General features: G+C 44.1%; 1 protein-coding gene across 1 annotated transcript in view; it reads left to right on the forward strand.

Annotated features, from left to right (window-relative positions):
- Window positions 1-24428, forward strand: part of LOC121281423 (solute carrier family 22 member 5-like) — a 91056-nt gene that overhangs the window by 45614 nt on the left and 21014 nt on the right. The window contains exons 4-5 of the mRNA XM_041194368.1: window positions 10591-10762; window positions 19950-20076. Coding sequence (XP_041050302.1) covers window positions 10591-10762; window positions 19950-20076 — 299 coding nt within the window. The remainder of the gene's footprint in view (window positions 1-10590; window positions 10763-19949; window positions 20077-24428) is intronic.

Raw genomic sequence — 24428 nt, forward strand, 5'->3', positions numbered from 1 at the left:
AGGGTAAAAGGTACCTTGATATGACTGGAAAGGGTGGGGGAAGATCCATGTTAGAATCAATGACATAGGGAGGAAGAGAGAAGTGATTCTGCTGAGGGACTATCAGGAATTAGAAGCCAAATCAGAAAACAAAACTCCAAGTGTGGTTTTTGCTGGATTATTAGCCAAGTCACATGCTAATTGACATCAGAACAAACAGATCAGGGAGGTGAATGCATGGCTAAGAGAATGGTGAGCAGGAAATCCATTTCATGGGACATTAGCACCAGTGTGACAGATTGCATCTGAATCAGACTGGGAAAAGCTAAATTGTGATATAAAGGACTTCAATTACTAATAATTGGGGGAAAACAGCTCAGAAAGAGACATTAAGATTTTTAGGAAAAGGGAGTTCTAGTCACAAACAAGTCAAATGCTCCAGCTGAAGCAAATACTGAAGTAATTGTAATAGGAGTCATAAATAAGAAATGACCAACAATTTCTCTTAATGTAGTGCTGTACATGTAATAAAACATCACAAAACATGGTCTGCTTCTACTTCCCACCCAAAATCCACAAACAGGACTGTCCCGGCAGACCGATCGTGTCAGCTTGTTCCTGCCCCACGGAACTCATTTCTTGCTATCTTGACACCATTCTCTCTCCCCTTTTCCAGTCCCTTCCCACCTACATCCGTGATTCGTCTGACACCCTACATCATGTCAACAATTTCCAGTTCCCTGGCCCCAAGTGCTTCCTTTTCATCATGGACGTCCAATCCCTCTACAACTCCATCCCCCACCGGGATGGTCTGATCGCTCTCCGCCTCTTCCTCAAACAGAGGCCCGAACAATTCCCATCCACCACTACTCTCCTCCGTCTGGCTGAACTTGTTCTCTCACTGAACAATTTCTCCTTAAACTCCTCTCACTTCCTCCAAGTAAAAGGTGTGGCTATGGGTACCCGCATGGGTCCCAGTTATGCCTGTCTCTTTATGGGGTATGTGGAACATTCCTTGTTCCAGTCCTACTCCGGCCCCCTCCCACAACTTTTTCTCCGGTACATCGATGATTGCTTTGGTGCTGCTTCATGCTCTTGTCTAGACCTGGAAAAATTTATTAATTTTGCTTCCAATTTTCAACCCTCCATCATTTTCACATGGTCCATCTCTGACACTTCCCTTCCCTTCCTTGACCTCTCTGTCTCAATTTCTGGTGATAGACTGTCCACCAATATCCATTACAACCCTACCAACTCCCACAGCTACCTCTACTACAGCTCCTCACACCCCGCTTCCTGTAAGGACTCCATCCCATTCTCTCAGTTCCTTCGCCTCCGTCACATCTGTTCTGATGATGCCACTTTCAAAAACAGTTCCTCTGACATGTCTTACTTATTCCTCAACCAAGGTTTTCCACCCACGGTGGTTGACAGGGCCCTCAACAGTGTTCGGCCCATCTCCCGTGCATCCACCCTCACGCCTTCTCCTCCCTCCCAGAAACATGATAGGATCCCCCTTGTCCTCACTTATCACCCCACCAGCCTCCGCATTCAAAGGATCATCCTCCGCCATTTCCGCCAACTCCAGCATGATGCCACCACCAAACACATCTTCCCTTCACGCCCCCAGTGGCATCCGCAGGGATCATTCCTTCCAGGACCCCCTGGTCCACTCCTCCATCAGCCCCTTCCACAGCACCTTCCCATGCAAACACAGAAGGTGCAACACCTGTCCCTTTACTTCCCCTCTCCTCACCGTCCAAGGGCCCAAACATTCCTTTCAAGTGAAGCAGCATTTCACTTGCACTTCCCTCAATTTAGTCTACTGCATTCGTTGCTCCCAATGCGGTTTCCTCTGCATTGGAGAGTCCAAACGCAGACTGGGAGGCTGCTTTGCGGAACACCTGCGATCTGTCCACAAGCATGACCCAAACCTCCCTGTCGCTTGCCGTTTCAACACTCCACCCTGCTCTCATGCCCACATGTCCGTCCTTGGCCTGCTGCATTGTTCCAGTGAAGCTCAACACAAACTGGAGGAACAGCACCTTACAGCCACTTTACAGCCTTCCGGACTGAATATTGAGTTCGACGATTTTAGATCATGAACTCTCTCCTCCATCCCTATCCCCTTTCCGATAATTTATATAGATTTTTCTTTTCCCACCTATTTCCATTATTTTTAAATGTATTTCCATCCATTGTTTTATCTCTGCCTTTTAGCCTATTTTGATTCTTTCACCCAACCCCACCCCACCCCACTAGAGCTATGTGTACCTTGCTTGTCCCTCTTTCTACCCTTAATTAGCACATTCCTTAGATAATATCACCACCTTCAACACCTCTTTGTCCTTTTGTCTGTGCCATCTTTTGGTTATCTCCACCTATCACTGGCCCTCTATCCAGCTCTACCTGTCCCACCCAACCCCTTAAACCAGCTTACATTTCACCTGTCTTCTATTCTTACTTTGTTCTTTGGAAGAGTCACATGGACTCGAAACGTTAACTGTGTTCCTCTCCGCAGATGCTGCCAGACCTGCTGAGTTTTTCCATGTGTTTATGTTTTTGTTTCACAAAACACTTTACAGGAATGTTATAAAACAAAATGACATAAGATATTAGAGCAGATGACCAAAAGCTTGATCAAAGAAATAGGTTTTAAAGGACCATCTTAAAAGGAGGAGGAAAGCGAGGTAGCAGGCAGAGGAGAGGTTTATGAAGCAAATGCCAGAGCTTTGGGCCTTGGCAGCTAAAGTCACAGGCACTGCTAGTGGAGTGAAAATCTGAAGCTCGGGAAGTCAGAATTAGATGAGTTTAGATAGCTGAAGATTGTGAAGCTGGAGGAGATCACAGAGATAGGGAGGGATAAGATCATGGAGGGATTTGAAAACAAGGATGAGAATTTTAAAATCAAGTTATTGCTTGACTGAGGACCAATGTAGTTCAGTGAACACAAGCTGTTCAATAGACCAAAGCCAGGTTGTCAAGTATGAAACAAAACACTGATCTTTTCCCCGATAATAGGTTTATTCATACCTGCAGGATTACAGATCCCTGCCTTCTAACTACTATCAGTGTCCCAGCTGATTCAATTCTTGAGCACCAGTTAAAACAAATAAACTAATTAAGTAATTATCAGCCCCTTCAAGGGGCACTGGAAACATTCAGCAGGTCAATCTGAGGAGAGACACAATGGAGTTGATAAGTAAATCAAGTACCTGTAAATGGAAATTTGTACATCACAAGATAAATGTACAAGATGAAACAAAAAAGAAAAAAACAAAACCTTCAACAGAAACTTAAATTAAAACATCAATTCAGCTGATGATGCATTCCAACCCCTGCGATTCCCACCAGAAGACCTCAGACACTGGCAGACACTGCATGCTCCCTCTCCAACGGCACGTGGTCATGAACATGGCTCCAGAAGAGGGGCAGTTAGGCCACATGACCTCCTTAACTGCCTGCTGCCTGGACCTATTAATGAACACCTTGGCCAGGAGCAGGCTTACAAGGAGGCTCTCCACCCTGACTTCCTCTGCACTGGGTGACCAAAGATCAGGAGCATGGGGCTGAAGGGCAAACAGAACTTGAGGAGCAGCCCCCTCAAAGTGGAAAAGGGTCTGCAACCTTGCACAGCATACGCATGGAATACAGATTCCTCAAGGCTACAGAAAAGACAAGCAGCCTGGGAATCTGTGAACCACCTAAGTCATTTGTTGCATGGGACTGCTACGTGCGGCATCCTCCACACCAAATCGGGCTCGACAACATGCAGGCTCAGGGTCACGTGCAGAACTGCTCTGGGGGCATGCTTCAATGTTCTTAGCCTTAGGCCGCACCTTCCTTCCTCGTGGATGCCCTCTCGGATGCCAGCAGCCAAGGTGGAATTGACCACTGACATTGAATCCCCTTGCGGAATGTGGGATGAACTGATTGGTTGGGGGTAAAGGCATGGCAGACCCAGCTGCAGCTGCCTGGCGGTTTTAGCAGCCTTGGAGGCAAGGTTGTTTTTCCTGACATGCCCCACCTCTTTATGGGCATGGCACCACACGTTATCCAGAAGATACATTAGGCTGCCCCCTTGTGATCAAAATTAAAACCTCCCTCAGTACATTCCTCCCAGGCCAGCTTGACAAATACCTGGTGCTGTAAGGACTACAGGTGATGGAGGCCTGCCTCCCCAAGGCTGAGCAGGATTGGCACTACCCCAGACCTCACCTCCTTTGGTTGATGAAGTTGGGGGAGGAGCTCACTCAGGACATAGGGCAGGACATTTGATGGGATGACCCTCTGCATGGTGGCCTCTAAAGTCCACCAACAGGAATGTCCCACTCACTTTGTGCCCCTTCCCAAGGGCCAGGTGCACCTGTGGGGAGAAAGCAATATAGTGGTATTATCACTTGATTGGTAATCTGGAGACCCAGGGTAATGCTCTGGGAACCTGGGATTGAATCCCACCACAGCAGATGGTCAAGTCTAATGATGACCATGAAACCATGGTCAACTGTCGTAAAAACCCATCTGATTCACCAATGACCTTTAGGGAAGGAAATCTTCTGTCCTCACCTGGTCTGGCCTACATGTGACTCCAGATGCACAGTAATGCTATTGAATCTGAAATGCCCTCTGAAATGGCCTATCAACCACTCAGTTTTATCAAACTGCTAAAAAGTCAATAAAAAGGAATGAACCCGGACGGACCACCCAGTGTCGACCTAGGCATTGGAAACAACAACATCAAACCCAGCCCTGTCAACCCTGCAAAGTCCTCCTTATTAACACCTGGAGACTTGTGCCAAAATTGGGAGAGCTGTTTCACAGACTAGTCACGCAAAAACCTTATATAGTCATACTCACGGAATCATACCTTATAGTTCATGCCCCAGATACCACCATCACCATCCCTGTGTATATTGTGACTACTAGCAGGACAGATCCAGCAGAGATGGTGGCACAGTGTTATACAGTTGGGAAGGAGTTGCCCTGGGAGTCCTCAGCTTCAACTCTGGCTCCCATGAAATCTCATGGCATCAGCTCAAACATGGGCAGGGAAACCTCCTGCTGATTACCATGTATTGCTCATCCCCCTCAGCTGATGAATCAGTACTCCATTTTGAACACAACTTGAAAGGACTGATGGTGGCAAGGGTACAGAACGTACTCTGGGTGATGGACATTGAAGTCCCCCACCAAGAGTGGCTCAGTAGTACCATCACAGACTGAGCTGGCTGAGTCCTAAAGGACATAGCTGCTAGACTGGGTCTATGGCAGGTGGTGAGGGAACCAACATGAGGGAAAAACATACTTGACTCCATCATCATCAGTCTGCCTGTTGTAGATGCATCTGTCCATGACAGTACCGGTAGAGTGACCACCTCACAGTTGTTGTGGAGGTGAAGTCCCGCCTTCACATTGGGGATACCTTCCATCATGTGTGGCACTACAGCTGTGCTAAATGGGATAAATTTCGAACAGATCTAGCAACTCAAGATTAAGCATCCATGAGGCATTGTGGGCCATCAGCAGCAGCAGCGTTGCTCTCAACCACAATCTGTAACCTAATGGCCTGGCATATCCCTCACTCTACTATTACCACCTAGCCAGGGGATCAAATCTGATTCAATGAAGAGTGCACCAGGGCAAGCCAGGAGCAGCACCAGGAATACCTAAAAATGAGGTGTCAACCTGGTGAAGCTACAGCACAGGACTACTTGTGTGCCAAACAGCATAAGCAGCAAGTGATAGACAGAACTAAGTGATTCCACAACCAGTGGATCAAATCTAAGCTCTGCAGTCCTGCCACAGGCAGTCGTGAATGGTGGTGGATAGTTAAACAGCTCACTGGGGGAAGATGCTCCACAAATATCTTCAACTTCAATGATGGAAGAGTCCAGCAAAGGATAAGGCTGAAGCATTTGCAACAATCTTCAGCCAGAAGTGCCGAGTACATAATCCATCTCAGCCTGACCCAGAGGTCCCCAGCGTCACAGATGCCAGTTTTCAGCCAATTCGATTCACTCTACGTGATATCAAGAAACGGCTGAAGGCACTGGATACTGCAAAGGCTATGGGCCCTGATAATGTCCCAGCAATAGTACTAAAGACTTGTGCTTCAGAGCTTGTAGTACCCCGAGCCCAGCTGCTGTAGTACAGATATAACTCTGATATCATCCCAGAAATGTGGAAAATTGCCCAGGTATGCTCTGTACACAAAAAGCAGGACAAATCCAACCTGGCCAATTAGCTCCCCATTGGTTCATTCTTCATCATTAGCAAAGTGACAGAAAGTGTCATCAACAGTGCTATCAAGAGGCACTTGCTTAGCAGTAAGCTGTTCACTGATGCTCAGTGTGGGTTCTGCCAGGATCACTCAGCTTCTGACCTCATTTCAGCCTTGGTTCAAACATGGACAAAAGAGCTCAACTCCAGAGGTGGGTGAGAGTGACTGCCCTTGACATCATGGCAGAATTTGACCGAGTGTGCCATCAAGGAGCTCTAGCAAAACTGGAGTCAGTGGGAATCAGGGGGAAAACCCCCCCACTGCTTAGAGTCATACCTCGCAGAAAGGATGACGGCTATGGTTGTTGGATGTCAATTATCTGAGCTCCAGGACATCACTGTAAGAGTTCCTCAGAGTAGTGTCCAAGGGACAACCATCTTCAAGTTTCTTCTTCAATGATCTTCCTTCCATCATAAGGCCAGAAGTGGTGATGTTTGCTGATGATTGCACAATGTTCAACACCATTCACGACTCCTCAGGTACTGAAGCAGTCCATGTCAAAATGCAGCAAGACCTGAACAATATTCAGGCTTGGGCTGACAAGTGGCAAGTAACATTCACGCCACACAAGTGTTAGGCAATGACCATCTCCAACAAGACAGAACCCAACCATCCCCCCTTGACATTCAATGGCATTACCATTGCTGATTCCCCACTAACCCTTCCTGGGGGTTACTATTGACCATAAACTGAACTGGACTCACCATAGAAATACTGTGGTTACAGGAGCAGGTCAGAGGCTAGGAAACCTGCAGCGAGTAACTCACTTCCTGGCTCCACAAAGGCTGTCCACCATCTACAAAGCGCAAGCCAGAAGTGTGACGGAATACTCTCCACTTGCCTGCATAAGTGCAACTCCAACAACACTCATGAAGCTTGACACCATCTAGGACAAAGCAGCCCACTTGATTGGCACCCCATCCACAAACATTCATCCCTCCTCCACCACCGACACACAATGGCAGCAGTGTGTACCATCAACAAGATGCTCTTCAGGGACTCAGCAAGCTACCTTAGACAGCACCTTCCAAACCCACAACCACCTACCGTCTAGAAGGGCAAGGGCATTGGATGCATGATGATACCACCAACTGGAAGTTCTTCTACAAGCAACACCCTGACTTGAAAATATATTGCCGTTTCTTCCGTCGCTGGGTCAAAACCGTGAAACTCCTTCCCTAACAACACTGTGGGTTTACCTACACCATATAGACTGCGGCAGTTCAAGAAAGTAGCTCACCACCACTTCTCAAGGGCAACTAGGGATGGGCAATAAATGCTGGCCCTAGCCAGTGAACTCATATCCCTTGGATGCGTAGAGAAGAATTGAAATGGGCAAGTGCTGCTTCACTCAGCTGGATGACAGTGGAGAGGCATTGGAGGATAATCACGTGGTCAACCATGTCAAAGGCTGCAGACAGGTCAAGAAGGACAAGGAGAGAAATTTTACCCCTGTCACAGACACACAGGTTACCATTTGTGAGTTTGTTGAGAGTAGTCTATGGCACATAGAAACCTGATTGGAGGGATTTGAACATTGGCTTAGAGAAAAGGTAGGCCTTAATTTTGGGAGATAACACCACATTCAAGGACTTTGGTGAGGAAATGGAGGTTGGACATGGGATGGTGGTTTGCAAGAATAGTGGGGTCAGGGGTTCATATTTTGAGGAAGGGGTGATGACGACAGATTTAAAGGAGAGAGGGAGAGTATCAGAAAATTGAAAACCATTAACAATATCAGCTAACATGGGCACTAGGGAGGAAAGTTTTGCAGTGAAAAGTTTAATAGGAATAGGGTCAAGAGAGCTGGAGTTGGGTCTCATGGATAAGATCAGGAGAGGATATGAGATGAGATAGGAGAGAAACTAGACAAAGATGCGAGTTCAGGGCTAGGGCAGTGAGGATCTTGAAAGGATGAATGGTCCAGTAGACAGGTGGAAGGGACGGAAGTAGCAGAAGTAACAGATCAGCTGGTCTTGGTCTTAGTGACAAAGAAGTCCATGATCTCTTCTCACTTATCCTTTTGTTCTATTGTTGGAGGTGAGTTGAAAGACATAGGGGAAAGTGTTTAAGTAAATGGTTTCAGTGGAGACAAGTAGTCATAGGTTATCTTTGCATTCCAAGATGATCCTGGAATAGTGAGCAGATTTAACAGAAGAAAGTAGGACAAATAGTGCTTTATGTGAACCAGCCAGATCTGACAATGATGGCCAAGCCAGTTATCCACCATATCAGTTAAATTCCGTGTACCTTAGAATTAAGGAAGTGGAGAAGAGGGCTGTGAGAGGCAGACCAGCCAGGTGAGAGAGAGTAATGGTTTTATTGAAGATTAGGGCTTCAAAGTTGGAGTTGAAGGTGTTGTTGAGTAGAAATCTCAAATCAAACAGCCAAAGGTAAAACTGTTTGGATTTTGAAATGCAATTATATATGGATTGAAAGAACTGGAACCCAGGAAAAGCATCACTATGAAGAGATCTACTGCTATAGTTAATATAGGAAATGATTAAATATGTTAGTCAGAGTATTAGAGGGATAGGCTTCCATGGACCGACTGGTTTATTGTTATCGCTGACTGTTCTTACTTTCTTGAATTCAGAGAATATCTCCAGTCCCAATATCTGTTAGGCATTTATGTTTTTAATTGTTTTTCAGATGTACACCACATTTTTCTCTCCTGCCTATCATCTTCCATACATAAGGGTTGAGATGAAATATCTACAGTCAGGCTGCTTTTTAAAAAAATCGTTCATGGGATGTGGGCATCGCTGACTAAGCCAACATTTATTGCCCATCCCTAATTGCCTTTGAGAGGGTATAGGTGCACCCATGGTGCTGTTAAGGAGGGAGTTCCAGGATTTTGACCTAGCGACAGTGAAGGATTGATGATATATTTCCAAGTCAAGGCGGTGAGTGGCTTGGATTCACTATCCTCTGACTGAAGAAATTCCTCCTGATCTTGGTCCGAAATGGCCTACCTCTTATTCTGAGACTGTGTCCCCTGGTTCTAGACCCGCAACTGGGGAAATGTCCTTCCTGCATCTGCTCTGTCAAGTCCTGTATGTATTTTGTACACTTCAATAAGATCACCTCTCTTTCTTCTAAACTCAAGAGAATATAGGCCCAGTCTGCTCAATCTTTCCTCATAGAATAATCCCATCATCCCAAGGATTAGTCTGGCCAGTATATCCTTCCCAAGGAGAGCAAAACTGCACACAATACTCCAGGTGTGGTCTCACCAAGGCTTTAGACAACTGCAGGAAGATTTATGTACTCCGGTACTGAAATTCCATTGTAAAAAAGGTGGACATACCATTTGCCTTCCTAATTGCTTGTTGCAGCCCTGCATGTTAACTTTCAGTGACTTATGAACAAGAACACGCAGATCCCTTTGGATATCAAGACTTCCCAATCTCTCACCATTTAAGAAATACAGAAATGCCTTTCTGTTTTTGCTATTAAAGTGGATAATTTCACATTTTTCTACATAATGTTCCATCTGCCATGTTCTTGCCCACTCACTTAGTCTGTCTAAATCCCCTTGAAGCCACTTTGTATCCTCCTCACAACTCACATTCCCACAAGTTTTGTGCCATTAGCAAACTTGGAAATATTACATTTGCTCCGCACATCCAAATCATTGATATAGATTGTGAACATCTAGGCCCAAGCACTGATCCTTGTGGGACCCCACTAATCACAGCCTACCAACTTGAGAATGATCCATTTATCCCTACTCTTTGTTTTATGTCCATTAACCAATTCTCAATCCATGTCAGTATATTTCCCCCAATCCCATGTGCTCTAATTTTACTTACTAACTTCTTGTGAGCCTTCTGAAAATCCAAATACACCACATCCACTGGTTCCCCTTTATCTATTTGGCTAGTAACCTCCTGAAAAAACTCCAAAAAGTTTGTCAATCATGATTTCCCTTTCATAATCCTTGTTGACTCTGCCCAATCTCACATTATTTTCTAAGCGCCCAGTTATCACAGCTTTTAGAATAGATCTAGCATTTTCTCTACTACTGATGTCAGGCTAACATGTCTGTAGTTCCCAGTTTTCTCCTCGTTTCTTAAATACTGGGGTTACATTTTCTACCTTCCAATTTGCAGGCACTGTTCCAGAATCTATAGAATTTGGGAAGATGACCACCAGTCATCCATTATCTTTACCGCCACTTCTTTCCATGCTCTAAAGTGTAGATCATAAGGTCCAGGGCATTTAATCAACTTTCAGTCCCATTAGTTTCTCCATCATTACTTTTTTACTGATATTAATTTCTTTCAGATCCTCAATCTCACTAGTCCCTCCCTATTCTTTTCTTACAGGGTCAGAACTTCTTGGGAAATCCATTCGAGTTATATTCGCCACAGTGGGAGCTTTTATTCCTTATGCAATTGGCTATATGCTCCTGCCTTTGGTTGCATACTTCATACGAAGCTGGAGACTGTTGCTTTTCATCCTCTCTCTCTCTGGCCTCCTGTACATTCCTTTGTGGTGGTAGGTAGGAATTGAAACTTTAACCTATGTCATCAATAGGTAAGAACTTTTATTGCCATTAACTTTTGCCACTGATTCCAATCAAGTTAAAGAAAATGACTGTCCTTCTTGGATGAGGGGAAGGATGGGGATCAGCATTTACAGTGTAGTAGAGATGTAGTGATGTCTCCTTGATTGTGATGGGAGGCTTGACGTTCAGCGTGGGTAATTTTTAACTTCACTGTCTAGGGTGTAATTGAGTGGAATCAATCAGCAGCCCATCATAATACCCATCCAATTTTACCACAGTGAAATCAATGGGTTTGAAATCAAATGGATTCGACAATGGGCAGATGATCTGCTTTATCATATTCTATACCAAGGCAGAAACAAATTCTAACAGCATGACTTTGAGGCAGATGGAAGTTTGCCAAAGATCTGCCAAAACAGACTTTAGCTGTGATAATCACACTTCAGAACTTCAACAGGCAGAAAATCCAATAAGACATTAAGTATAAGTGGCCTATCATAAAAATTGATCTATTAGGAAACCGGAAATTAAAACAAAGGAGATGCAACAAGCATGTTTTATTGAGCCAAACATGATACCCAGGCACTTGGAGCCTATTCTGCCATTCAATAATCATGGTCAATCTTCTGCAATCAATTCCACCTTCCCACACTATCATCATATCCCTTAATCTCTTTAGTGTCCAATTAGTGACTATTTTCAATGACTTAGTATCAGCAGCCCTCTGGGGTAGAGAAATTGAAAGGTTCAAAACCCTTTGATTAATGAGAAACTTCTTCACTTAGCCATAATCCTTATTCTTAGACAGTGATCCATAGTTGTAGACTGCCCAGCCAAGGAAAGCATCCTCTCAACATCTATCCTGTTAAGTCGCTGAAAATTATACAAGTTTCAATGGGATCACTCTTCATTCTTCTAAACTCTAGGGAACATAGGATAATTGCCTCATCCCAAAAATCATTGAGCCTTCTTTTTGCACCCTCCCAGACAAGTGTACTCTTCCTTCTTCATGGAGACCAAAACTGTGCTCAGTGTTCCATGTCTTGTTACAAAAATAGAAGCAGGAGTAGAGCATTTGGTCCTACAAGCCTGCTGCACCATTCAATATGATCATGGCTGATCCTCTATCTCAATGCCATATTCCTGCTCTCTGCCCACACCTCTTGACCCTTTTAAGCATATCCAATCGAACATGCACTTATGGAACAATACTCAAAAATGAGGCACTACTTTGAGGGGAAACAAGAAGCTGAAGGATAATCAATTAATTGCTTCTTAAACAGGGGTCTAAATTTTACCCTCATGGTGTGCCCAAGGTTGGCGCGGCTGGAAACAGATTTAAAACCCTTTCCCGGGTGAGATCGCGCTATGAATGCGATCTTACACTGGCTGGCCAGTTAGAGGCTCAGCACTGCCTTTGGGGGGCAAGAAGAGGGCAGGCGCTGACATCGCCGCGGTTGCTGGTGAGCACTTCCATTGAGCTCATTGAAGGCAGACAGCTGCCTCAGGGAGCAGCAGACCTCCAAATAATAGAATTAAGCACAAAAATGCTGAACAAAATCTCCATGCAACACAATTAAGCACCAGAAAGCATACTTCATTAAACATGCAGTCCCCAGCTATTTCTTTTTATTTTAAATTCTAACGCAGATTTCATCCCACCCTTGGATGTGGTTTAATCAAAAATATAAAGCCTGCCTGGCCAATTGGCCTGCCTGCCAACTACAAGGTTGGACAGGCCATGGAAAATTGCTTTCAATTGGGCCGTTAATGGGTTTAATTGCCTGATTAATTGTCGGTGGGCGCACTTCCGACTTTTGTGCGAGTGCGCAATGACATCAGGCCATTCACCTGTCAGCATGTCACACGATCGTACGCCCACTCGGCTTGGGTGCACACCCGACCTTGGAATGCAAAATTCTTGTCAGGAAAAGTAAGGAGAGATGGCAGAAGTTTAGCACAGTGCTAAAAGTGTATTTTAACTACAATGCGGTAACTCACAAGTACAATCTCCTTATCCATTGAAATTCTATCCACAAGAAGTGGAATACTTATTGTGGATTTACAGTTCCTTGGGATCATGATGGTGAATGTATTTGGTGCGTGTCATCATTTGCTGAAAACTATAATCGAGTCTTTGTGAAAACAATGCTAAATGTGACTCTTTACATTGCACCACTGGACTTTGCAAATCACAGAGCCAGTGCATTTATCCTACAGAGTCTCAGGGTTTAATTTTTCTGAAGACTTTTCTCAAAGCCACACCTCCTTCACCCATCACAAAGTTCAGTTAATCCATTGCAGCCTGAGTCTTTTCACACATACAGACCCTCCCCTTGCCAAAACAAAAACAGAATTACCTGGAAAAACTCAGCAGGTCTGGCAGCATCGGCGGAGAAGAAAAGAGTTGACGTTTCGAGTCCTCATGACCCTTTGACAGAACTGAGTGAATCCAAGAAAGGGATGAAATATAAGCTGGTTTAAGGTGTGTGTGGGGTGGGGGGTGGGGGGGGGCGTTGGGTGGAGGGAGAGAAGTGGAGGGGGTTGGTGTGGTTGTAGGGACAAACAAGCAGTGATAGAAGCAGATCATCAAAAGATGTCACAGACAACAGAACAAAAGAACACATAGGTGTTAAAGTTGTTGATATTATCTAAACGAATGTGCTAATTAAGAATGGATGGTAGGGCACTCAAGGTATAGCTCTAGTGGGGGTGGGGGGAGCATAAAAGATTTAAAAATATTTAAAAATAATGGAAATAGGTAGGAAAAGAAAAATCTATATAATTTATTGGAAAAAACAAAAGGAAGGGGGAAGAAACAGAAAGGGGGTGGGGATGGAGGAGGGAGCTCAAGACCTAAAGTTGTTGAATTCAATATTCAGTCCGGAAGGCTGTAAAGTGCCTAGTCGGAAGATGAGGTGTTGTTCCTCCAGTTTGCGTTGGGCTTCACTGGAACAATGCAGCAAGCCAAGGACAGACATGTGGGCAAGAGAGCAGGGTGGAGTGTTAAAATGGCAATTGACAGGGAGGTTTGGGTCATTCTTGCAGACAGACCGCAGGTGTTCTGCAAAGCGGTCGCCCAGTTTACGTTTGGTCTCTCCAATATAGAGAAGACCACATTGGGAGCAACGAATGCAGTAGACTAAGTTGGGGGAAATGCAAGTGAAATGCTGCTTCACTTGAAAGGAGTGTTTGGGCCCTTGGACGGTGAGGAGAGAGGAAGTGAAAGGGCAGGTGTTACATCTTTTGCGTGGGCATTGGGTGGTGCCATAGGAGGGGATGAGGAGTAGGGGGTGATGGAGGAGTGGACCAGTGTGTCCCGGAGGGAATGATCCCTACGCAATGCCGACAGGTGGGGTGAAGGGAAGATGTGTTTGGTGGTGGCATCATGCTGGAGTTGGCGGAAATGGTGGAGGATGATCCTTTGAATGCGGAGGCTGGTGGGGTGATAAGTGAGGACAAGGGGGACCCTATCATGTTTCTGGGAGGGAGGAGAAGGCGTGAGGGCGGATGTGCGGGAGATGGGCCGGACACGGTTGAGGGCCCTGTCAACGACCGTGGGTGGAAAACCTCGGTTAAGGAAGAAGGAGGACATGTCAGAGGAACTGTTTTTGAAGGTAGTATCATTGGAACAGATGCGACAGAAGCGAAGGAACTGAGAGAATGGGATGGAGTCCTTACAGGAATCGGGGTGTGAAGAGCTGTAGTCGAGGTAGCTGTGGGAGTCGGTAGGTTTGTAATGGATATTGGTGGACAGTCTATCACCAGAGATTGAGACAGAGAAGTCAAGGAAGGGATGGGAAGTGTCAGAGATGGACTACGTGAAAGCTTCACTAGACAGCCCCTCTTCCTCATCACATCATCTCTAAGGTCATATCAATTTACTGCATATTCTTCAGCTGTAAATATCATTCTTGCCTCCAAATCACTGAATCTAAATTAATGCTTTCCTCCCAAAATTTTAGTCAATACACTGAAGGTTTTGGAATTTTCCCCCAAACCCCTTGGCCTTGTGTAATAACTGAAGGTATAGCCTCTCCCACTGCCTATCAGGAGTCATGTGATGGTTCCTGGAGGCTCCGACCAATGAGCCCTAAGCACAGGTAACCCGGGGTGGTGGGGCTTCTTGTCGAGGACTGGGTTCAAACATGTAGCATCTGAAAAGCTCTCCGTAATAAAGTTTCTGGTTGAAACCTGCCCTGTACATCAAGTCATTACATTTGGCGATGAGGGTAAAGTAGCTCCGATGCTGCACCTCACCTTGTTAACATCAAAACTTAAGAAAAAAAAGACTACTCATCAGTCATGCCACTTTTAGGCAGAATTAATCCAAGATGCGACTATGGAAGACCGGACCCTGAAGACTGGAATATGTACAGCACCTTGGTTTTCATTTTGTAGCAAACAAAATTACTACGGGGGAGAAGCAGAAAACAATCCTTTTGTGTGTATGTGGTAGCAAGACACACAATCTCATCCCCAGCCTGAAGGCCCCAGACATGGCCAATTCTAAGTCCTTCAATGAATTAGCGGACCTCGTGAAAAAGCATTACCAGCCAAAGCCATTTGTAATAATGCAGAGGTTTAAGTTTAGTTCCAGAATAAGGACCCTGGGACAGTCCATTGCAGCCTATGTAGTGAAGTTGGAGCAGTTGACAGAACACAATGACTTCAGAGACACATTCAATAATATGCTGTGGGACCGATTAGATTGCAGAGTTCACGATGATGCCATTCAACGCCATTTACTTGTAGAAGTCGACATCGATTTGAAGAGCACCATGGAAATGGCACTAGCCATGGGAAGTGCTGTGAGAGATTTGCAGACTTTACAACACATACAACATGGCTTTGTCTTTTATGTGGGGCAGGAACCTACTGCCGGGCATGGTGCGAAAACCAGAGAAGCAGCAGCGAAGCGAGAGGCAGTGGCTCCTGTTGGAAAAACAAAAATACCTAATAGAAACATTTCAGCAACAACTCCAAAGTTAATCTGTTATAGATGTGGGGATGACCATGGACTGGACACCTGCAGATTCAAGGAGGCAGAATATCATTGCTGCCACAAGGAAGGTCACGTAAAAAAGCAGTGCAGGACAAGGTCAAAACAACCCATAAGGCAGCAAACCAACATGACTGAATTGAATAATATAACAAAACCTGAAGCTGCAATACTGACATCTATTCCCTGTACAATATCTCAGTGGTAAAAGCCAAACCAATAACTGTAACAATTCAAGCAAATGGGAAACCACTAATAATGGAGGTAGATATGAGAGCCTCAACCACAGTGATGGGAGAGCACACATTTAAATACCTAAATGAAAGCACCCAGCCACTGGATCTGGAGCAGACAACAGCTTGGGTGAAGACATACACTGGTGAAATCATACAGGTAAAGAGCATTGCCAGAGTACCTGTGTCCTAAAGGCAACAGACAGCGCAGCATCCAGTGATCATAGCAACAAGTGAAGGGCCTAGTCTTCTGGGCTGAGACTGATTACAAAAAAGCAAGCTTAACTGGTCTGAAATATTTCACTTGAGAACAGGAGTTCTTGAACTGTTAAGGGAATACAACTGTGTATTTCAGAATGAGTTAGGAGAATTGAAGGATGTTCACATGCTGCAAGGATCCCTCAAGTCAGAGTTGGTTCCTCTGGAAAATCATGAAGAGAAACAAAATGAATTTGGTGCCACTCTGAACAAACTGATGGAACAACTGGCAAAGAAGACTCAACAAGGTTCAATATTCCAGGAGGAAGCCAAGAGATACAAGGAAGAGACTGAAGAGCTGAAGAATCAGCTGAATGAAACAAAAGGGACATTAGAAGGAAAAGTCGTAGAACTTTCCAAGATGCGAGTGGATAATGAAGTCATGGGTAGCTTAACTACTGAACTGAACCAAGTTAAGATTTCACCAGAGAGAAATTTGGCAGACTGCAAAATCAAAATGAAGGATGAGACAAAACTCTGCAGCAAACAGAAAAAGAAAAGATAAGATTTGGATCAGAAAGGTCAATTGGCTATGTCTCCAGAACCCTCTGCACAGCCGCAAAGGATTATTCCTAACTAAAGAGAAAAGGTTTATCGGTGATATTCAGAGTAAAAAGATTCAATCAGTACCTGCTTGGATGACATTTCACCATAGTGTCGGACTGCAAACCATTAAAGGGTTTATTCAGTGAGGATAAAGCCATCCCGCCAATAACATCAGCAAGAACTCAATGTTGGGCTTTGATGTCTGCCTATGAGTATACCTTGATGCACCATCCTGGCTTGCACATCGCAAATGAGGATGCACTCTGTCATCTCCCATTACCAGATAGCATTGTACATGCTTCAGTGCCACAAGAGATTGTGCTTGTACTGAATTCCTTGGATTATTCACTGATGTGTGTGAAGCAATTTGGAAATTGGGAATACAGAGGTCCAATTTGGTCAAAAGCCAGAGACCTTGCATTGCAAGAATGGTCAAATTCACCAGTGTCTGAAGAGATGAGACCATTCCATGCCCGAAAAACAGATTTAAGTTATCAAGGTGGAATCTTGTTGTGGGGATCAAGGGTCATCGTCCCTTTGCAAGGAACAGAACCATTCTTGATAGAGCTTCACAGTGCGCATCCAGGCATATTGAAGGTGAATTGCTTGCGCGAAGCTATGTCTGGTGGTCAGGCATAGACAGTGACATTGAAAGCATGGCCAAGCACTGTTTCCATTGTCAGCAACAGCAGAAGTTGCCTGTTTCAGCTCCACTGCATCCATGGGAGTGGCCTGGTCGACCCTGGGTTAGACTACATATTGATTATGTAGGTCCATTCTTAGGTACCATGTTTTTATTGATCATAGATGCACATTCTAGATGGATGGATGTGTATGAAGCCAGATCACTGACATTGAGTGCAACTGTTGAAAAGCTGCACCAGAATTTTACTATACATGGCCTACCAGAAGTCATCATTCCTGGTAATGGTACAGTCTTTACAAGTACAGAGCTTCAGAGATTCATGAGTGTAAATGGAATCAGACATATTAAAACCATACCATATCATCATTAATCAAATGGTTTAGCTGAAAGAACTGTGCAAACTTTCACATCTGGAATGAAAAGGTTATCAGAAGGTACTCTAGAAACTCAACTTGCCCGCTTTCTTCCCAATTATCGTATGATGCTTCATTCAACTACGGGTTCAAAACCATCTGAATTATTGATGAAACTCCGCTTACTTACAAGGTGAAAGTCTGGTGTTTCCAAACTTAGAGGGAAATGTAGAAAAGAATTAGAGCAATCAAAAATTGAATCACGATATTCATAGCAAAGCTTGATGATTCACTGTAGTGGATCTGTTGGGTTCCTGATACAATTGCCTCAGAAACTGGTCCCTTGTCCTTCCAAGTGGAAGACCAAATTATTCGAAAACATGCAGACCATCAACAGAACATTCCAACAACTAGCTATTCTGCCTGTGATTAACATCAGACCATTAACTCCTGGAGTGATAGATCAACCTAGAATAGACGTGCCCGATGTCTCTGTAGATTTGTCGAACCCTGAACTGCCACTTTTTAATGATTGATCTGGTACTGCATTTCCTGATCATGTTGATCCAGTGGAAGAACCTCAAGTGGTAGAACTGTGCTGCTCTAACCAAATAAGGAAAGCACCTCAGAGACTTAATCTTTAATCACCTGAGTTGTATATATGTATATGCTGAGGGGTATTCAAATGTTCTCTGTAAATAGAAACTGTAAAAATAAGCTAAAGAGGGAGGAAATGTACTAACTGAAGGTATAGCCTCGCCTATCAGGGGTCACATGATTGTTCTTGGAGGCCCTGACCAATGACCCCTAAGCGTGGGTAATCAAAAGAGAGTGGGGTTTCATGTCAAGGACCTGGTTTAAGCATGTAGCATCTGAAAAGCTGTCTGTAATAAAGTTATCCGTTTCAAGTAGACACCTGTCTGGTACATCAAGTCATTACACCTTGCTACAGATTTTCCTCCCATTCAAAGATTTTTAAAAACTCTCCTCAAATGAGCCTTTGTTCTTTCTTGCTTCCTTCCCAACCCCGGCAAACCACCAGCACATTTAATTATCTTCTATTCAGCATTCCCCATTGATCAATGGAAAGCATTCCAAGATATGCATTGGATGCAATGTTCCCTTTCAGCTTCACAGGTATGCAGCAGTCTAAAAGTCCCCTCGCAGACTGTGCAAAGTTGTTCTTTTTAAATTGCCACGGGTGTGCGGCTGCAAAAGAAAATTGAAAGGGGCCACACATGTAAACAAACTGCCGTGTACTCCAGGAAAGACTTAAAGGGAACGTTGATTAGCATTGGAAAGTTCAGCTACATTCCTGCAGGGTGGGGTTGGGGTTGGCGGGGGTGGGGGGGAGGGGTCACTGAGGGCAGCTGGCGCCAGTGGCACAGGGCAGCAATTTCTAATGGGGTGATTCTTCATGAGCCAAAGAGTACCCCAGACACTGATAAAATGCTAGCGTAGGTGGGAAGAGGCTCTTAATTGGCTACTTAAGTGGCTCACTTGAGCTCTGGGTGGGTGGTTGGCCCAATGCCATACCATCTTGTCAGCCTTCCTGCCTCTTAGTCCATCCCCAAAGACTCTGCAAAGTTCAGACAGATGTACATTACCTCAGGAATTTGTTTTAAAATCCATGGAATGGATTTTCAACATTGCCACATAGGTTGTTACACCTCACCTGAGCAGAATGCAAAGAGGAAAATCTAACAGGAAAGTTTCCATGCTGGTAATAGAAGCCTCCTGCTTTTCCTTTCATTAAAATGAATGGAATTAAAACTCAGTAAGAGATGTGCAATCCTCCCTGCCAGATTTTCACTTCCACATGATGCTTAATAAAAAAAGCAATAAAGACAAAAATCTACCCCAGTTTCTTTATTCTCTTTAGGTTGAGACACTGTCTGACTACCAGACCTTTGCTAATGCGCTCTTGATCCAGGCATTTCTGTCACCCTTTCAAAGTCTACAAACATCATCTTTTGCAAGATCCTCTGCCATTGCCATTTCTGAATCAAATCCTTGATTAGGATAAAGTTACATGTTAATAATCATTTTTAAGGAGTGTTTTAATATTAATAGTAACTGATCAAATCCTTTGTAAGACTTTCGTATTCTTTATTTAAAACAAGATACTTTTGATTCCAGGTTTATTCCTGAATCTCCACGCTGGCTGCTGATAAAGGGAAGGGCACAGGAGGCTGAAGCAATACTCCGACACATTGCAAAGAAAAATGGTATCATTCCACCAGAATTGCTCTTCAATGGTCTTGAGGTATTGACATAAATATTGCATTTTTTTCTTGTTTGTTAATTAAGCCATTTTTTTTCTTTCCTCATTCACGGGATGTAGGCTTCACTGGCTGGGCCAGCATTTATTACCCATCCATAGGTGCCCTTGAGAAGGTGGTGGTGAGCTGCCTTCTTGAAGTCCATTTGGTGTAGGTACACTCACAGTGCTGCTAGGGAAGGAGTTCCAATATTTTGACCCAGCAACAGTGAAGGAACGGCATTTTATTTCCAAGTCAGCTGGTGGGTGACTTGAAGGGGAACTTCCAGGTGGTGGTGTTCCCATCCATCTGCAGCCCTTGTCCTTCTAGATGGTAGTGGTCATGGGTTTGGAAGGTGCTGTTGAAGGAGCCTTGATAAATTGCTGCAGCGCATCTTGTAGATGGTACACACTGCAGTTATTGTGCGTCAGTGTTGGAGGGAGTGAATGTTTGTGGATGGGTGTCAATCAAACAGGCTGCTTTGTCCTGATGGTGTCAAGCTTCTTGAGTGTTGTGGGAGCTGCATTCACCCAGGCAAGTGGGGATTATTCCATCACACTCCTGACTTGTACCTTGTAGATGGTGGACAGGCTTCGGGGAGTCAGGAGGTGAGTTACTTGTGACACTATACCTAGCCCCTGACCTGCTCTTATAGCCACAGTATTTATATGGCTAGTCAAATTCAGTTTCTGGTCAATGGCAACCTCAAGGATGTTGATCGTGGGGGATTCAGTGATGGTAATGCCATTGAATGTCAGGGAGTGCTAGTTAGATTCTCTCTTGTTGAAGATGGCCATTGCCAGGCATTTGTGTGGTGTGAATGTTAGTCTCCACTTGTCAGCCCAAGCCTGGATATTGTCCAGGTCTTGCTGCATTTGGACATGGTCTGCTTTAGTGTCTGAGGAATCACAAATGGTGCAGAACATTGTGCAATCATCAGTGAACAATCTCACTTCTGACCTTATGATGGAAGGAAGACACGATGAAGCAGCTGAAGATGATTGGGCCAGGGACACCGCCCTGAGGAACTCCTGCAGTTATGTCCTGGAGCTCAGATGACTGACTTCCAACAACCACAACCATCTTCCTTTGTGCTAGGTATAACACCAACTAGTGGAGAGTTATCCTCCTGATTTCCATTGACTCCAGTTTTGCCACGGCTCCTTGATGCCACATTCGGTCAAAAGCTGTCTTGCTGTCAACGGCAGCCGCTCTCACCTCACCTCGGGTGTTCAGCTCTTTTGTCCATTTTGAACTAAGGCTGTAATGAGGTCAGGAGCTGAGTGACCCTGGCAGACCCCAAATTGGGTGTCACTGAGCAGGTTAGTACAGCCATTTAATACAGGCCTGCCCTTTAATTGTTACTTTTTCTCATACTCCTTCTGTTCTGAAGGCATTGACTCTTTGGCTATGTTACGGTTCCATGGGTGTCAGTAATTTCCCTTGTTCAAGTGATAATTCTTTTTCAGAGAGTGTACTATCAGGTTATTTGACTATCAAGGATCATACAACCAAGCCTAATTCTGTCTTCACCCAAAACAAATAGACATGCACTTTCTGGCAGGAGTCATCACACAACAATTAGGCATGAGAATCCTGGGCTTCTTGGCTCAACTGTCATGCCACCAAATAAAAAAATGAGAGACCAATCTGATTTATATGGCTTATTACCATTTATCATCCTTTTTTCTCAGGTGGCCAACTATCACTGTTCAGCAAAGCCCCTAGGATTGAACAGTATATCTTATTTACTCACTGGATGAAATTGTTGAACCAGTGCAGAGTCTTTTTTGTAAAATGTAAGCATTTAGGGATGAGGTCACATTTGCATCTTTCCATCTGTTCATAAAGTTATATATTGCATTACAATACCTCCAGATGGTGGTTAGATTCTTTGTGTGCATATGCTTTCCTCCCACTTTAATTCTTGCCATTTTCGTGTTGTTTTACTCAATATCCATTATATTAGTGGATTTATGCTATGAAAAGAATGGAAACAAGCTTTGTTGTTTATGACAATGAAGAATAGGACTATCCAGTTGTGATAAAAGCAAAATACTGCAGATGCTGGAAATTTGAAACAAAAACAAAAATTGTTGGAAAAACTCAGCAGGTCTGACAGCAGCTGTGGAGAGAAAGACAGAGTTAACGTTTTGAGTCCGTATGACTCTTCATCAGAACTAAAGAGAAATAGAAATGTGGTGAAACATAAGTTGTTTAAGGGGGTTGGGCAGGTGGAGCTGGATAGAGGGCCAGTGATAGTTGAAGACAAAGGAGAGATTGCAAAAGATGTTGTAAACAAAAGGTCAAAGGGGTGTTGACGGTGATGATATTATCTAAAGGATGCGCTAATGTGACATTAAGGGGAGAAAGCAGGATTGAGCAAGTGACAGATAGCCCTAGTGGGGGTGGGATGGTAGGAGGGGATCGAAATAGGTTAAAAGGTGGGGATAAAACAATAAATGGAAATAAATTTTAAAAATAATAATAGAAATAAGTGGGAAAAGAAAAATATATCCAGTTGTGAGTCTGGTGAACTTGATTAAACCACCAGTGTCACATCTGGAAAAGGTGCACTTGAAATCACTTGCTTGGAAAAGTCTAGCTGGATTCTGTGAGATGCTCCACATATCCTAACTATTCACAGATTGCATTTAATAATGAACACTTCATAATCAGGTATTAGGCACAAAGGTTTCCATCAATAAAATGGTTTTTTATAGTAGGAAGAAAATAGTCAAGTTAAAAGCGCACAAAAATATACAAGTTCCTAGTGAGAACAAGGGAATGAAAAAGATTTTAAATTTCTTTTCATTCATGGGATATGGGTGTCGCTACCAAGGCCAGCATTTGTTGCTCATCCATAATTACCCTTGCCTGGCCTTGCCAGAAATGTCCACATCCCCACGAATTAATTAAAAAATATAAAAAATAATGTTTACATGCTATTGAGTTGCTGATCACATCTTTTCACTCTGTCTCCTTAACACCTAAGATTATCATTCTAAGCACCTAAGATTATCATTACATAATATTTTCAACAAATGTAAATTTACAAATGTAAATAGTCTCCAAAATGTTCCTATTTTTATGCCAGTATGGAAGAAATTATGATGCTCATAATTATGGTGCTCAGGAGCTCCTTCAGAGGTCCCCAGCATCACAGATACCAGTCTTCAGCCAATTTAATTCACTCCGCATGATATCTAGAAATGGCTGAAGGCTCTGGATACTGCAAATGCTATGAGACCTACAACATTCCGGCAACAGTGCTAAACATTTCCACTCCAGAACTAGTGGCGCCCATAGCCAAGCTGTTCCAGTACAACTACAACATTGGCATCTACCAGGCAATGTGGAAAATTACCCTCGTATATCCAGCCAATTATTGCCCTATCAGCCTACTCTCAATCATCAGCAAAGTGATGCAAGGGGTCATCAACAGTGCTATAAAATAGCACTTATTTAACAATAACCGTTTCACTGACACTCAGTTTGGGTTCTGCCAGGATTGCTCAGCTCCTGACCTTATTATAGCCTTGGGTGCAAACATGCAGAATAGAGCTGTACTCAAGGGGTGAGGCGAGAGTGCTGCCCTTGACAGCAAGGCAACATTTGACTGAGTGTGGCATCAAGAAGCCCTAACAAAACTAGAATCAATGGGAATTAGGTAGAAAATGCTCCATTGGTTGGAGTTATAGCTAGCAAAAAGGAAGATGGTTATGGTTGTTGGAGGTCAAGCATCTCAGTCTCAGGACATCCGTACAGGAGTTCCTCAGATAAGTGTCCTAGGCCCAACTACCTTCAGCTACTTCATGACCTTCCCTCCATTATAAGCTCTGAAGTGGAGTTGTTTGCACAATGTTCAGCACCATTCTTAACTCATCAAATACTGAAGCAGTCCATATGCAGCAAAACCTGGATAATATTCAGGCTTGGACTGATAAGTGGCAAGTAACATTTGTGCTATACAAGCGCCAGGCAATGACCATCTCCAACAAGAGATGGCCTAACCATTTCCCCTTGACATTAAATTGCATTACCATTACTGAATCCCCCTCTATCAACATCCTAGAAATTAACATTGACCAGAACCTGAACCGGACCAACCATATAAGTTTTATGGCTACAAGAGGAGGTTAGAGGCTGGGAATTTTGTGGAGCATAGTTCACCTCCTGACTCCCAAAGCCTGTCCACCATCAACAAGGCACAAAACAGGAATGTGATGGAATACTCCCCACTTGCCTGGATGACTGAAGCTCCAACAACACTCAGGAAGCTTGACACCATCCAGGACAAAGCAGCCCACTTGATTGGCACCCCATCCAGCATCTTAAGATATTCAATCCGTCCACC

Source organism: Carcharodon carcharias, chromosome 8 (assembly GCF_017639515.1).
Source record: "Carcharodon carcharias isolate sCarCar2 chromosome 8, sCarCar2.pri, whole genome shotgun sequence".
NCBI lineage: Eukaryota > Metazoa > Chordata > Chondrichthyes > Lamniformes > Lamnidae > Carcharodon > Carcharodon carcharias.